General features: G+C 43.3%; 1 protein-coding gene across 6 annotated transcripts in view; it reads left to right on the top strand.

The window, feature by feature from the left end:
* The first annotated feature begins 6,644 nt into the window (after positions 1–6,644).
* The window catches only part of SPIDR (scaffold protein involved in DNA repair), a 318,808-nt gene continuing 309,773 nt past the window's right edge, over positions 6,645–15,679 (top strand). For 4 of the 6 annotated variants that reach the window (XM_043507890.1, XM_043507888.1, XM_043507889.1 and 1 more), the window contains exon 1: positions 6,675–6,815. In XM_043507890.1, the coding sequence (XP_043363825.1) occupies positions 6,801–6,815 (15 nt within the window). In that variant the 5' untranslated portion in view covers positions 6,675–6,800. Of the gene's footprint in view, positions 6,816–8,449; positions 8,536–15,679 lie in introns of all 6 variants that reach the window. The other 2 variants (XM_043507886.1, XM_038388517.2) reach the window with 2 other exon arrangements.

Here is a 15,679-nt window from a genome sequence, read left to right as displayed (position 1 = left end):
ATAAAGCCTGCTAGTTGGCGATTCTAAGATTGTAATCCCACCATAGAATAAACGTTTCTACCAAACAAATCAAGATTTTAGCATCCTTCCACTTGAGAAGCTGCTTGCTGCCCCTGGTATTCCCGCTCATGGGCTTTCTGTCTGAAGACAAGTGATCCCAGGGGTGGGGTGTAAAAATGGTCGAAACCTTGGTAAGGTACTTAACATCTACACTCCATTTATTTTGATGTGGAAAGGGGCAAGGAGCGACTTTGCCACTGACTCTCTAAATCAGATCCCTGCCTCATTTAATCAGAAGAGGCACACAAGACAGACAAGCTGTGGAGAGGATGTCAATAAGATGATGAAAAGATTCCCTAACCTCCTTTACTTGGATGTCCTGGTGAGCTCTGTAGTCAACAAGTGAGAGTAAAGATGCTCTGGAGGAAACTGCTTTATCTGGACACTGTTCAAATATTACCTTGCAATATGGGATACAAATTTATAAGTGTGAGTTGCTGTATGCATTAATCTCAAGCATTCAATAAAATCTAAACACTCTTATTATTCTAGTACCTATTTTAACAATACTAACACACAGGTGAGCCAGACTGATCCCAGACTTGGGCACTGACAAATACATTAGAGATTTGGGGACTTTAGCATGAGTTGGCACCTGGTCTGCCAGCATCGTAGCAGGATCAGGAGGGGCTCAACAAGATGACTCTTCTTCCCCCCCCCCCCCCCATCTAGATGAAGAAACCAAATGTGAAGGGCTTGGAGAGGTTCTGGAAACGTGGAATCCCCCACAGTTCCTGTAAGGGCACTAGACCCCAACGTCTTCCATGCCAGTGTAGGCTGCAGGATCTTGCAAGTACTGCAAGTGGTAAGGTCTAGGAGGGACAAGCTCTGTGGCTGGGAGACATAATAACCAGTCAGAAGAGGAAGAATCACCTTCTCCTGATCACAGAGGGGCCATCCCTGTCAGGCTGGAGACTGGTGCTGAGAGTCCGGAGAACATTAAGAGAAACCAATTCACTGATGATTTTCCTCTGGACGGTACTGACCAATGAGAACTCTGGGACATGGGAAGTTGAGAAGGTATTGGATGCTGCACTGGAGGCTGGTGCCGTGTGTTCCACCACTACAGTAGGGGCAATCTCCTGCACCACAGGAGACAATGGCACCAATTAACTAAGTCCTTTGCTGCTGCATATGCCTCTGGAATACTTTCACTGGTGTGTGAGAGACGAAGACAGTGCTACAGATGATGAAGGCACCACTTTGGGCTTCCAGACTTGACTTCTCCCTGCTCTGGCACTGGAGTCAATGGTGCCTATTAGCCAATGAGTGAATGGAGGAGTGCTTTGATTTTTTTGCATGCACTCTTCTAGACCCTTTATGTTCTTGCTTGGCATCTTGGGGACGAGTGATCTGCCTCTCCCTGAAGTGTCGTCGTAAGCCTTGTTTCTTCCTGGGTGCTGGGGAGGAACAATGGTGCTGGGACTCGGACATCAGACAGGTATTTCTCACAGAAGCCAGAGTGCTGGGCATCCTTCCTGACTGAGAAAGCTGTAAAGGTAATCTCAGAGCAGCCTCTATCAAAAAAAAAAACAGCCTGGCTATCTGGATATGTCTACGTTACAATTAGACACCTGTAGCTGGCCTATGCCAGCTGACTTGGTCTAGCCCTGTAAGACCAAGGGGCTATTTAACTGCAGTGTAGACATTTGGGCCGAGCTTTGGGAGCCTTCCATCTCACAGGGTCCTAGAGCCTGGGCTCTAGCTGGAGCCTGAATGTATACAGTGCAATTAAGGGGCTGTTTAGCCTGAGCCCGTGTGCCCCAAGTCACAGGTTTTTAATTGCAGTATAGACACAGACTTTTTTGGGTCCTTGCTTGAAGTTGTCACAAATCTGGCACTGATCTGTAATGTGAAACTCACCCAGACACTTTTGAACAACTAGTGCATGGGTCACTCAGAGGCATCAGTTTACAGCTGAAAGACAGGGCTTGAAATACAGTGACTAAGGCATTCCTCGATACCAACAAATTGAACCCCAACATTGGGGAAACTGAGAAATTAACTTTTACAAAACAAAAATCTTACCTATTAAAAGCTACTCCAAATAGCTCCAAATACACAACTAGATGCATAGAGAACTTGCTGAAGCAAGACAAACTGATTTTTTTTAACAACCATCAGTAAGAAGGAACTGTGGGGGGTTGGGGCAGTTCATCCTTTATATCTACACACAGTGATGTGCAGCAACAGACGGTGCGTGAACTACCCCAGTGGGTACCGCAGAGGGAAATATTTCTGACAACTGTACTCAGGGCAAGCATACAACAGAATAAAGACTGCAACACAAATGAACTGCTTCAGGGACATCCATTGCAAGAAATATTCATAAACATCAAACTGTCACTAGGACTTCAGAATTTGTCACGTAGTATTAATCATTTATTTTTTCCTTGGGTACGGAAATTACTTGGAGTTTTGCAACCCTTCAATCTTTACTAAGGTAAAAACCGACAAGAAAATCCTTTGCCAAATGTGCAGGTCCTTTAAAAGTGATTCAAAAATATTTTATGATATCTTTGTATGAAATATATTTTTGTTGTAATTTATATTGAAATTGTTAACTTGTGATTTATTTATAATATTCCATTTAGTAAAGGTCTGGCACTCGGTATAAAGTGTCAGTTCTTATATTTTGGAAACAGTTAAGAGCTGTAACTTCAGAAGCATGGGAAACTGAATCACTAAACTATATTTGAATCAGATACAAATTTGCTCAGTCCATAGTAACAAAATTCACAATCTGAATAGTTTATATAAAAAATGTTAAGGGGGCATAAAGTAATTAGTAGTTTCCTCACAAGTCTGTACTATTTACATATGGATTACAAAATATTATTCATGTACTCCGTGCATCACGGAAAATTAATTGCTATTCCCTGTGAACACCACTAAAGACATGGGTTTTTTGCTAACAGGAATTTACATTTTAATTTGCGTGTTTCCCTTAAAAATCACACAGTTCAAATACAAAATGTGAAAAATATAGATAATTTTCATTGTGCAGTGGCAGGTGCCCTTTATTTTGTCTCATCTCTGATCTTCAACACATCATGATGAAGCTATTGATTCAAGTAAACAGCAGACATGAAATGCCATCTAGACCAGGGTATGCATAGATAGGTGTATGTAATTAAATTTAGCATGTTCTTTTTTCCTACAAAATATTGTGGCTAATTAATGATGGCCTTCCAAACTGAACTTAAGAATGTTTTTAATGAGCTTTCTAGTGCACTTGCAAAAAAAGTTCTGATGTTAGAAACCTTTCTAAAGAGCTCTGTGAGGCTGCCAGACATATACCATTCCTCTATAGGAACATTAGTCCCTGTATATTTACTTTAATTAAACTAGAGATTGTGAAAGAGGCAGGATTCAGAGCCTTAGGCTAGGTCTACATTGCAACTGGGGAATGCAATTGGACTGAAGCAGTGGCAACTGCTGCCTAGCCACCCAAGTTATTATGCAGGGTCCCTGCTTCTATAGTCTGTGCTGTTGTGGCTTCACTGCTATCAGTACCTGAGCTATCTAGCTATACATACAAAATGATGGGGTCTACATTAGCTGTTACCACTCAAGAAAGATCTTGGAGTCTGGATGTTTTTCTGAAAACATCTACTCACTGTGCAGTGGCAGTCAAAAAAGCTAACGTTAGGAACTACTAGGAAAGGGACAGATGACAGTAAATATCATAATGCCACTATATAAATGCAGGGATGCCCACACCTTGAGTACTGTGTGCAGTTCTGGTTGCCCCATTTCAAAAAAAGATATAGCCATAGGCAACAAAAATGATTAAGCTTATGAAACAGCTTCCATAGGAGCATAGATTAAAAAGACTGGAACTGTTCAGCTTGGAAAAGAGATGATAGAGGTCTATAACATCATGAATGGTGTGGGAGAAAGTGAATAAGGAAGTGTTATTTACCCTTTCACATAATCCAAGAACCAGGAGTCACCCAATGAAATTAATAGACAGCACAGATTTAAACCAAACAAACATGGAATTTGTTGCCAGGGAATGTAGTGAAGGCCAAAGCGATAAGTGGGTTAAAAAAAAAAAAAGTTCATGGAGGATAGGTCCATCAATGGCTATTAGCCAAGATGGTCAGGGAAGCAATCCCATGTGGTGGGTGTCACTAAGATTCTGATTGCCAGATGCTGGACCTGGACAAGATAGGATGGATCACTTGATAATTGCCTTGTTCTGTTCATTCCCTTTGAAGCTTCTGGCATTGGCTGCTGTAAGAAGGCAGGATGCTGGGCAGGACAGATCATTGATCTGACCTAGTATGGCTGTTCTTAAATAAACTAGCTTTAATAATATATGTGTACATGTGCTGCAGTCATGTTCCCCCATTGCCCTGTAGACATACTTTTATAGAGACTGAAGTTCTCTGTCTCTATAGAAAACACAGTTCTGGTAAAAAAAAAAAAAAAAAAAAAAGAGTACTTGTGGCACCTTAGAGACTAACAAATTTATTTGAGTATAAGCTTTCGTGAGCTACAGCTCACTTATGCTCAAATAAATTTGTTAGTCTCTAAGGTGCCACAAGTACTCCTTTTCTTTTTGCGAATACAGACTAACACGGCTGCTACTCTGAAACAGTTCTGGTAGTAGCATTCCCCCACAGTATTCCATTAGCATGCCTTAATCTAATGTCTGATCATTACAAGAGACAGACAATTCATTCTTTCTACTATCAACAAATTAGTTCTTGTTAAGACAATGGTTGGTGTGAAGATACAGGGACACTTCTGCACTAGGAAATGGATTGCGACAAACCTGATCAAAGTTCAATAAAATTGTGACATACTAGGGTACCAGCCAGACTAATGAGCAGCTACTGTAGTGCCTAGCCCTCTCCTGGACAATACAAGTTATACATCTATTAATCCTTTAAAAGGAATAATATGAATACAACTTGCCACCCCACACGGAGTTTCCCAGACACTTTAATTTAAACACACTGGATTAGATAAAACAAATTTATTAACTACAAAGATTCAGATTTTAAGTACGTACGTAGTGAGGTATAAAACAAGAAATGGTTACAAGAAAAATAAAGATAAAACACAACAGGTGCCTAACTTAACTATGACAGGTTTCAGAGTAGCAGCCGTGTTAGTCTGTATTCACAAAAAGAAAAGGAGTACTTGTGGCACCTTAGAGACTAACATTTATTAGAGCATAAGCTTTCGTGAGCTACAGCTCACTTCATCGAATGCATCCGATGAAGTGAGCTGTAGCTCACGAAAGCTTATGCTCTAATAAATTTGTTAGTCTCTAAGGTGACACAAGTACTCCTTTTCTTTTAACTATGTTAAATTCAAAGCGAAGTTTTCTCATCCTATGCTTTCAGCAGCCTTAGTTACTGACCAAACTTCTTAGATCAGGACCCCTCTCCCAGTCCAATGGTTATTTCTGTTGTCTCTTCAGGTACAATGAATCAATGGGCAGAGGGGAGGTTTCTTGGGGAGTCTGTCCCTTATTTTTAAAGTCCTAGGCCCCTCTGAGAAGCATTGCCAACCGGGAGTCTGTGTGGAAGGGAACTCCATGCTGTTTCTTTATTAAGATGTACATTTTTTTGACCAGCTTCCTTTCTTGGGAAAGAATAGCCACTTAGGAGGTAGTGGTCATCAGCCTTTTTTAAACCTGGCTGAGGCATCAGCTTGCCCTTGGATTCTGAGGAACTGGTTTGGCCATTCTCCCTACATCTCTGAAAAACATATTTTTATCATGATCTCTGCTTACGTTTATAGCTTCACCTATAACACTGCTACATGCATTTTGCCATATTATAGATCAGCAAGTTAGGAGCTTTTAAATGATCCCTCCCCAGGGATGCCTTGTACACAAATTACAATAGCGTGTGGGGTGTGAACACAGGTACATTCCATACACAGTCACAGAGCCACTTCCTTTTACAAAAACCTGGTTTTGAAAACGGATCTCCCACAAAACTCAGCCAAGCCAAGCGATCCTGTGACTGCTCCCGGGCTCACCGCCCCAGCCGCTCTGCCGGCCGCACGGGGAAGCCGTGGGTTAGGCATGAGCTACAAACCCCAGATGCCCAACTGATCATTTAACCCTGTAAGGAAAAAAACGAGTAGCCAGGCGCCCCGGCGCCGCCGCGCGGAGGGGCCCGGCGCCAAAGGCCTGCCCAGGGCAGAGGAGGCAGCACGGCGTGGGCGGGAGCGGTACAGGCACGGTCCCTGCGCGATGTGCCGCCCCGCTCTCGCCGGGGTGTCCTCTGCCTCTACCACAGCACCGCTGGCCCAGGCTCGGGGCCGCCCCCGCGCAGCTCCCTTCGAGCCCGCGGGGCAGGGGGTGGCTAGCGCCCCCCGGGCTTCCCTTGAGGGAGGAGCGAGCTCCTCCGGCTCCCAGCCTCCTCCCACTGCAGGCCACGGAAGCTTCCGCCATCGGCCCGCCTGGGCAGGGCGAGCGGACCCCGTGCCCGAACCCCACCGGGGCAAACTCAGTAAAGACGCGGGGGTGGGGGGGTGGGGAGGCACGTCCGCTCTCGGGACGCTCGGTTACGTCACGCGCATCCCGGCACGCCTATCCAATCAGAAGCCGTTGTGTCGTGGCGCCAAGCTGGAAAGGAGGGGGCGTGGCAGAAAGGGCTCAGGCCCCGCCTTCAGTCCGGGGACTGGAGTTCGGGCCCCCCGCGCCCTCTTCTGGGGCTTCCCTGTCACGTGGGAAGGGAGCGGCGGTTGCAGCATGAGGGCCCGAGGGAGATATGCCCAGTAAGAAGGTACTACCAGCCGGTGTGCGAGCGCGAGTTGTGCGGGGCCTGCGTGCCGGGGCCCTGCGGGAGCGGGACGAGGGGAGGACTGGAGTCAGTCCCACAGTGGTCTGGCGTTAGGGCCATGTTAGCTTCCGTTTGTACAGCGCCTAGCACAGTAGGCCTCGTTCGGTACCGTTATTGGTTTGTTTTACAGTAGGAGTCTCCGTGCAGAGGGCCTAAGAGGCTGGTGAAATACAAATATTAAAGATACAGGAGGAGCTAAATTTCAGGGGCAGCTCAGTGTGGCCCCCCTCCAGAGGAAGAGAAGATGCAGCATTGTTTGCTATTTTAACTCCTTACACACAGGGCATGGGCTCCTGTTAGTTTTCCCATTTGTAACATGGGGATAAAGATTCTGATGTCCTTTGTAAAGTGCTTTGAGATCTACAGAAGAAAAGCAATAGGCAAGAGCTGTTTATTATTACTATGTCAAGCTTCAGAGGGGTAGCCATGTTAGTCTGGATCTGTAAAAGCGGCAAGGAGTTCTTTGGCACCTTATAGACTAACGGACCTATTGGAGCATGAGCTTTCGTGGGTGAATACGACGATACATCCGACGAAGTGGGTATTCACCCATGAAAGCTCATGCTCCCATATGTCTGTTAGTGTATAAGGTGCCACAGGACTCTTTGCCTATTATTACTATATTAGCTGCTGTGGGGAATGCAGCATACTTGTCTTTAGAGAGGGATGGTGGACAAAAGTGAAGAATCCTGGCTGTTGTGGGCATCTCTTAGGCATTTGCAGTGCCCATGTTTAGTATTTAATCTCTGATAACTTGTAGAATGGTCTTACAAGAGAGCCTGGAGCCATGGCCCCCTGAATTCTGAGCATGGCTTTATTACTAACAGATACCTTGTGCGAACATGCACATGTTTAACTTTAATTTCATCTCCAAATGCTATGTGTAGGCCTAAAGTTAAGCACATGTGGAATTGTTTGCAGAATTGGCAAGCCATTTAAAAAAACAACTGACCAGCCATCCCAATATGCTACTAATGTTGTTGGCATAGCCAAAATGTAACCGCATTTAGCCTGAAAATGATGGTTCTACTATATCACGGGTTCTCAAACTTCATTGCACTGTGACCCTCTTCTGACAACACAAATAACTACACAACCCCAGGAGGCGGGATGAAAGCCTGAGTCTACCTGATTCCCACTGCCCTGGGTGCGGGAGCCAAAGCTCAAGCCCCACTGCTCTGGGCAGGTAAGGGGTCAAAGCCCAAGTGGACTTGGAAGGTAAACTCCCTTCTTCATGTGCAAATATATTTTTATGCCTGTATCTGTAATTTTCACTCCATGCATCTGAAAAATTATGGTTTTTTTTTTTGGTTTTTTTTTACCCATGAAAGCTTATGCCCAAATAAATCTGTTAGTCTTTAAGGTGGACTTCTCGTTTTTGTGGATATAGACTGACGCGGCTACCCCTCTGATATCATGTTAATGCTTTTCCCTCATTATAATAAATAAGTCTTGTAACATTTCCCTGGCCTTTTGTGAGGAAGCAAACTGTTCCCATGTGTTGGTCTTGAAAACTGCAGTGCTCACTAACCACCCAACTGGATTTTCTTTTCTTTTTTTTTTTTTTTTTCCTGTAGATTCCAATAAAAGGTTAATTCTTACAGGACAGAATATCATTAATCGAGAAGCTAAAACCTTGCAAAAGAACTCCCCAGTTATAGATGTCTCTCCTGAAATTTTAATATATTTCTTCACATTTCCAGCCTCTCTCTTTGGTTGTGGCCAAGAGGGCTAATGCAATTCTTGGATGTATTAATAGGGTAATATTGAGTAGGCCTAAAAAGAGTATATTTTCTCTGTATTGGTACTGGTGGGATTTCTACTTGGATGTTGTGTCCAGTTCTGATGTCAACGAAGTAGGAGGTTGGTAATGTACCCTTACATTTTAAAGTGAATTTAGTAACACTGTATTACACCATCCTGGGTTCAGCTCTGGTGTCTACAGTAACAGAGTGAAAGTCACCTCTGCTCAGGGCTGGCCTTACTATGAGGCGAACTGAGGCGGCTGCCTCAGGTGGCTTCAGGGCGGCGCCACTAGCACCCAGAGTGTAGAAAATTGTCTCCTGCTGGTGCATATTTATTCTCTCTGCTGTAGATGCACAGAGATGGTGGAGTGCTGTGCTGGAAGAAGGAGGGCACAAGAGACATAACAGGCAGGCAGGAGAAAAGGTGAAAGGGAGTAACAGAAAGCAGCAGGAGCTGCAGGGAGAGAGAAGAGGAGGAGCCTCTTATGTACCTTTCTAACAACCCCAGGAGCCTGGACTGATTAACACCAGCTTCTCAGGGAGCTTCCTTTTTCCAGTTGCTTCCCTGAACCCACTTGAGGAGAACAGGCAATCAACTGAAGTAGTAGGAGCCAGTTAGGCCCTTAAGACACTATCTTCCCTCACTCAGGCCCTGCTACCAGCCTGCTTTTTTGTCCCCTTCAATTGAGTGTTGAGAGCCACTATAGCTGGCACAGAACAGCAGTCATGAGTGAAAGAAGAAAATGCCCCTTGCGGGCAGCATTCAGAAAAAGAAAGATAGAAAAGCTTCCTTTGCTTTCTAAGCAGGAAGGAGCTCTCCTGAGATACATAGACACAAATGTTCACGGTGAGCCTTCCAGCCCCAGTGAGGATGTGAGTGGTGACGAGATGCCTGATCTTCCAGTTAGTCAGAGTGTAGGTGACCTGGCAGTTACTGCAGCATCCATATCTCCATCTCAAATGGATGTAACCATGCACATTCCTGAAGAAAAGTGTAGATCAGAGAAGAGTGTGGTGGAGGCACAAGAAACAGCTGCCTCTGAGTTTAGTTCCTTAAGTCTAGATGATCCACGACTGTGGACCCACTTGAGCAGTAGCCTGAGGGACTTCCTTGTACTGCATGGGCCACAGCAAAAACTTCATGTTCCCCAAAGACAATGAAAATAGAAATTTCTATCCAACACATTACTGGCATGAAATCCCCAATGGTGACAAAGTGGCGAGGCCATGGCTTATGTACTCAAAAACCCAGAATGCTGCATACTGTTTTTCTTGCAAACTCTTCCAGTCTAATGTTCCAGCCACATTAGGTTGTACAGGAACAAAGGACTGGAAAAATTTGTCTAGAAATCTGGCATGTCATGAGAAGGCAGCAAATCACCAGAGAGCATTCCACAGGTGGAAAGAGCTTGAGATGAGACTAAGGTTAAAGGCAACCATAGTTGATCAGCATCAAGAGCAGATTGCATCAGAGTCTCTTTACTGGCAAAATTTTCTGAAAAGGCTCATTGTCATTGTGAGAATGCTTGCTACCCAAAACCTAGCACTGAGTGGCACTTCAGATCAGCTGTATGTGCCAAACAATGGAAACGTCCTTAAAATTGTGGAGCTGATGGCGGAGTTTGATGCTGTACTCCAGTAGCATCTAGGAAGAGTCACCACCCAAGAAATGTATACACATCACTACCTTGGAAAAAACAATTCAAAATGAGATCATACAGTTACTGGCAAAAAAGTCAAACAGAAGATTGTGGCCGATCTGAAGTCAGCAAGATATTACTCTCTTATTCTGGACTGCACACCAGACCTCAGCCGTACGGAACAAATTACTTTAATGGTGCATGTTGTGACAACACCAGAACCTAGTGAAAATGTCCCTGCAATGGTGACAGAGCATTTTCTAGAATTTATTGACATTGATGATACTACGGGAGCTGGTATAACAAATGTGCTTCTTAAAAAGCTGGAAGATACGGGAATTGCAATAGCTGACATGAGAGGTCAGGGCTATGATGATGGTGCCAGCATGAGAGGAAAGAACAGAGGAATGGAGACACGGATCCAAGAGTTAAACCCTCGAGCTTTTTTTGTCCCAGGCACTTCTCATTCATTGAACTTCGTGGTCAGTGATGCAGCATCAGCTTCTGGTAAGGCTGATGAATTTTTTAATGTAATTCAAAGCATCTGTGTATCTTTCTCTGCATCAACTCATTGATGGCAAATTTTGAAGCAACATCTGGGAACATCCTCTCTGACACTGAAGCCACTGAGTGCCACACGATGGGAAAGTTGATTGGAGGCGATAAAGCCTATCAAACACCAAATTGGGAAGATAGATGTTGCCATAGTTGCCATTTTGGAGGATAATGCTATGACAGGAACTGTTCGTGAGAGAACAGTGGCAGAGGGAAATGGAATCACCAGAAACAGACATAACTTCAAATTTCTGTGTGGTTTAGTGTGGTGGCATGACATACTGTTTGAAATAAATGTTGTAAGCAAGAGACTCCAAGATGTTGACCTTGATATATCTGGAGTAATGGAACAACTGGACAAAGCAAAGTCACACCTACAGTCTTACCAGTCAGATGAGGGATTTCAAAACGTTCTGAAGAGTGCACAGAAGTTGGCAGAGGAACTTCACCCTTAAGCTATTTTCCCACCCATTCAAGAATACAAGAGTCACCGAAGAAGACGACATTATGAGGCACGGGATAATCCCATAAGAGACCCCAAACAACAATTCAAAGTTGAATTCTTTAACCAGGTGCTAGATTGAGCTGCAGGAAACGTTCTTCAACTGACTGTATTGCACAAAGAACGCGGCAGTATATTTGGGATGTTGTATGATATTCCAAAACTCCTCACTATACCTGAAGAAGACATACACCAGCAATACAGGGTATTAGAGACAGTGTTCACACATGATGACATGCGTGATATTGATGCGAGTGATTTAGGTGATGAACTGAAAGCCCTTTCAAGATACATTTCAGCAAGATCAACTCCAAAGGCTGTTCTGGAATATATGTGCACAAATAAGATGACCACCCTCTTTCCAAATGCTTTTGTTGCTCTGCGCATACTTCTAACACTTCCTGTAACAGTTGCCAGTGGAGAACGCAGCTTCTCCAAGCTGAAGTTGATAAAAACACACACCTACACTCCACAATGACACAGGAGAGGCTGGTCAGCCTTGCAACCATCTCAATAGATCATGAGCTGGCCCAGACTGTGGACCTTCAGCAGGAAGGAGTTCAAATCTTTGCAACCAAGAAGGCATGGAAAGCACCACTTTGATTATTCAAATAGATAAAAATGCTATGTGTTTACTATGCAGACAAGAAAACTTACATTTGCTGTTAAGTCTTTGAAAGTTAGGTGTTACTTAAAATTTTTGAATGAGGCTTTTAAGTTGTTTGCTATCTACCCCAATAAAGGAGAACTGAGCAGTACCATGAGAGGAGTAGAACAGGAAGAAGGCAGAATTGAGCCTTTCAAAGTTTTGGCCCAAGCGAGCGGGCATGGGGGCGTCATTTGAACTCCCTGCCTCAGGTGCCAAAATGTTGTGGGCTGGCCCTGCCTCTTCAACCTGCTTCAGATTTAGAGCTTCTAGGAACACATAAAAACCAAGGATAGTGACCACGCATATATTTAAAGTACCAGGTCTAGTCTGTTTTAATAATTTTATTAAAGTTATGATTACCCAAGTGTATAGAAATCCTATCAAGTCCTATACAAAAGTTACAAATATAGTTATACTCATATCTTTAGTGGTATTCTTAAGGTCTGATGACTGCCTTGCCAATTAATGAGTAGAGGGATCGATCTTGCTAGATTTTTTCCCCGTAGGGAACTCATTTTACCCAGTATGGAAGCCCTCTTTTATCTTGTGATTCTGACTACACCAAACATTCTGTACATGTACATGAAAGTGTCCACCTTCTTTTTTCCTTATTTTTATTGTGTCCCCCAAGAATATTGAGGTACCCTGTTTTTCGTAGGTTATGTACAGTTCCTTTTATACTTGTATCCTGTGGCTAAGGCATGTGTTAGGAAAAATGTGCCTCTAGGGCATTTTGTGATCTAAAATAAATCTTTTGGCTAATTTTTCAAAATACCACCCATTGGTAGATCTAGTCCCATAATTTTGTGGCATAGGGTCATTCTTTGGTCACTTACTTATGTCAAGCATTTCTTAAGCCTATGGCCTGGTATTGCTAAGCCAAAATCTTACAGGCCTCAGCCTGTAGGCCTTGCATTTCAGCCCTACTTACTTAGATTCCTAATACACCTATCTCTTCTAATTACTAATCAATCTTATACTTCTATTTAGCATACAGTGATTATATATAACATGACGTTGCTCATAACATCACAATAAATGAATGATAAAATGAAGTAATTGACTACAGTAAATTGGAAAGGATTCGGAGAAGAGCTATGAGAATGATTAAAGAATTGGAAAATGTCTTACAGTGAATATGCTTCAGAGTAGCAGCTGTGTTAGTCTGTATTCGCAAAAAGAAAAGGAGTACTTGTGCCACCTTAGAGACTAACAAATTTATTAGAGCATAAGTTTTCGTGAGCTACCGCTCACTTCATTGGATGCATTACACCGGTAGCTCACGAAAGCTTATGCTCTACTAAATTTGTTAGTCTCTAAAGTGCCACAAGTACTCCTTTTCTTTTAGTGAATATGCTGTTTATGGTCTGTCTGCTAAATAAGGAGAGTTAAGGGGTGACTTGATTAGTCTTTAGGTACATACATGGGAACAGAAAATTAATAATAGTTAAGGCTAAGATTTTGTCATGATTATTTTTAGTAAAAGTCACAGAAGGTCACAGGCAATGAACAAAAATTCACGGAAGCTATGGTCTGTCTTTGACTTTTGGTTCCATGGTTTCCCCTACTACCATAGTGACTGGGAGCTGTGGGGCTGGTTTCCCCTCCACCCACAGCAGCTGGGAGCTGCAGGGTGATCATATTTTCCAAAGAGAAAATGTGACACCCACAGCTGCTCGCCTGAGGTGGCCCTCTCCCCATTCTCCATGCGAGGCTGTCACCCATCGATGGAACCCTGAGGGGGGACACCTCAGGCATCTGTCACTTGTCACTGGAAAATTGCAGGGGGTCGCCTGTCGCTGGAATTCCACCAGGGCACCACTGGCTGCCAGCTCCAGAGTCCTGCAGCCCCTGGGGCTGAATCAGAGAATATCAGGGAGGACTCTGGAAGTCACGGAATCCATGACTTCCATGACCTCCGTGACATAAACGTAGTCTTACTAACGATCCCATCAACCTAGCAGAGGAAGGTATAACACGATCCAATGGCTGGAAGTGAGTTAGGCAAATTCACGCTAGACACAAGATGCACACTTTTAATAGGGTAATTAACCAAAGTTTCTGTTAGATTCTCTATCACTAGAAATGTTTAAATTAAGATTGGATGTTTTTCTAAAGGAAGTGCTCTTCTTCAAACAGGAATTAATTCAGGGAAGTTCTATGGCCTGTGTTATGCAGGACCATAACTGATCAGTGATGGAATGAAATAGATTTTAAATAAGGATCTAAGGAAGGGTGGATGGCACACAGTAACAGGGAGGCAGCTCCAAGAGCAAGGGCAATAGTTTCATTCATCAGGAATGAAGCTGTAAACAAAAATTTTGACTATTTTGGGAAGGATTTAAGATGAAACCTTGCAGTTGAGTTTAAGGAAAAACAATTACTTTTTTATTAATAGTTGGTAGTTTTGATAAGTTAATTCCTTTTCAGAAACTCATCAATACTCTATTATTTTTATCCTCATGCACTGTATTGTGTGTGTGTGTGTGTTTTGGGCACCAAGGGGAAAATAAAGGTGTGCAGATTAACTTCCATACTAGAGTTTTATTTTGCTTCCCTCCTGTCTTCCCCTCCCATCCCCAACATCAAAGGTCTCTTCTAACTTTGAAGGTATTCTGGTGATTTTAAGTTATGTGCAAACTCTAGAGCACCCTACCTTTACCCTTTCATGGGCTCAAGGCATAACCTGGTTGGTTAATTTAGGCACCGCCACCTTTTCCCAGTACCTAGGGCTATGGGCAAAAGGCACCTGCCCTTACCTAGTTCCTAGGGCTCAGGGTGTAATCTTCTGCAGGTTTGCAGGTCCTTTTACCAGTGAAAGAGCATTACCCAGCAATATCCATAACCTCTATTTATTAACAGTTACCAAAACAGAATATGCTCACTACGCATACAATGCTCACCACTCCCAATAAGGCAGACAAACTTTTCTTGGTGGCCAGTCAAGATTAGATCGTCCAGGGCACCAGCTTCTGCACAGTATGATTGCCAGGTGTTGAGGTCTGGCACTTCTGATCTTGGGCTGTGTCCTGGAGTTAGGTTTCAAAGAACTTCCTTTTGGACCCATTTTTGTAGTTAAAACTTGTGTCCTTCTTAGCTATACCTTAACCAATCATTTTAAATTAAAATACTACAAGGCTGTATTTTTCACCAGTCCTAGCCCATTACAACACAGTTCTTTAACTCATCATTCCTCAGCACCTTAGTTGAATTAAATCTTGCAAAATTAGTTATGCAACAGACCAACAGTGAAAGAATCACAGAGACCATACAGATAAAAAATAGAGAAGTAGGGATCATAAAGGCAAAACAATAGGAGTATAGATTTCATAATCACAACTGTTGATAAGTGGTTTCTTGCCTGACAGAATACAATCGAACAAAGTTTTCTTTAAACATCTTAAGATCTGTTTCCTTATCTGGTGATGGTGGGTACTATTAGGACGGGAGCGCCTTCTTAACAGACCAATATTGCATTGTTTTGATGCAATTTAGATGGAATGTGAGGATGTGACTCTCTGCTTCTTAGCTTATGGCTGCTGCTGCTTACTGCAGAAAAGGGCCTCAGACCTTACAAAGTAGTTGTGGATTGTATCTAGATTTTATAAAATATTTGGTCCTTAATACAGACATTGCTGCTATGAATTTGGGAAGGACTTCTATTTGAATAGGACTATTGCCAGTTAAGAATGGGGGGAGGGGGAGAGAGAAGATTT

Source organism: Dermochelys coriacea, chromosome 2, assembly GCF_009764565.3.
Source record: "Dermochelys coriacea isolate rDerCor1 chromosome 2, rDerCor1.pri.v4, whole genome shotgun sequence".
Lineage (NCBI taxonomy): Eukaryota > Metazoa > Chordata > Testudines > Dermochelyidae > Dermochelys > Dermochelys coriacea.
The sequence above is the reverse complement of the archived record's forward strand: the minus strand, read 5'-3'. Positions and strand labels throughout refer to the sequence as shown.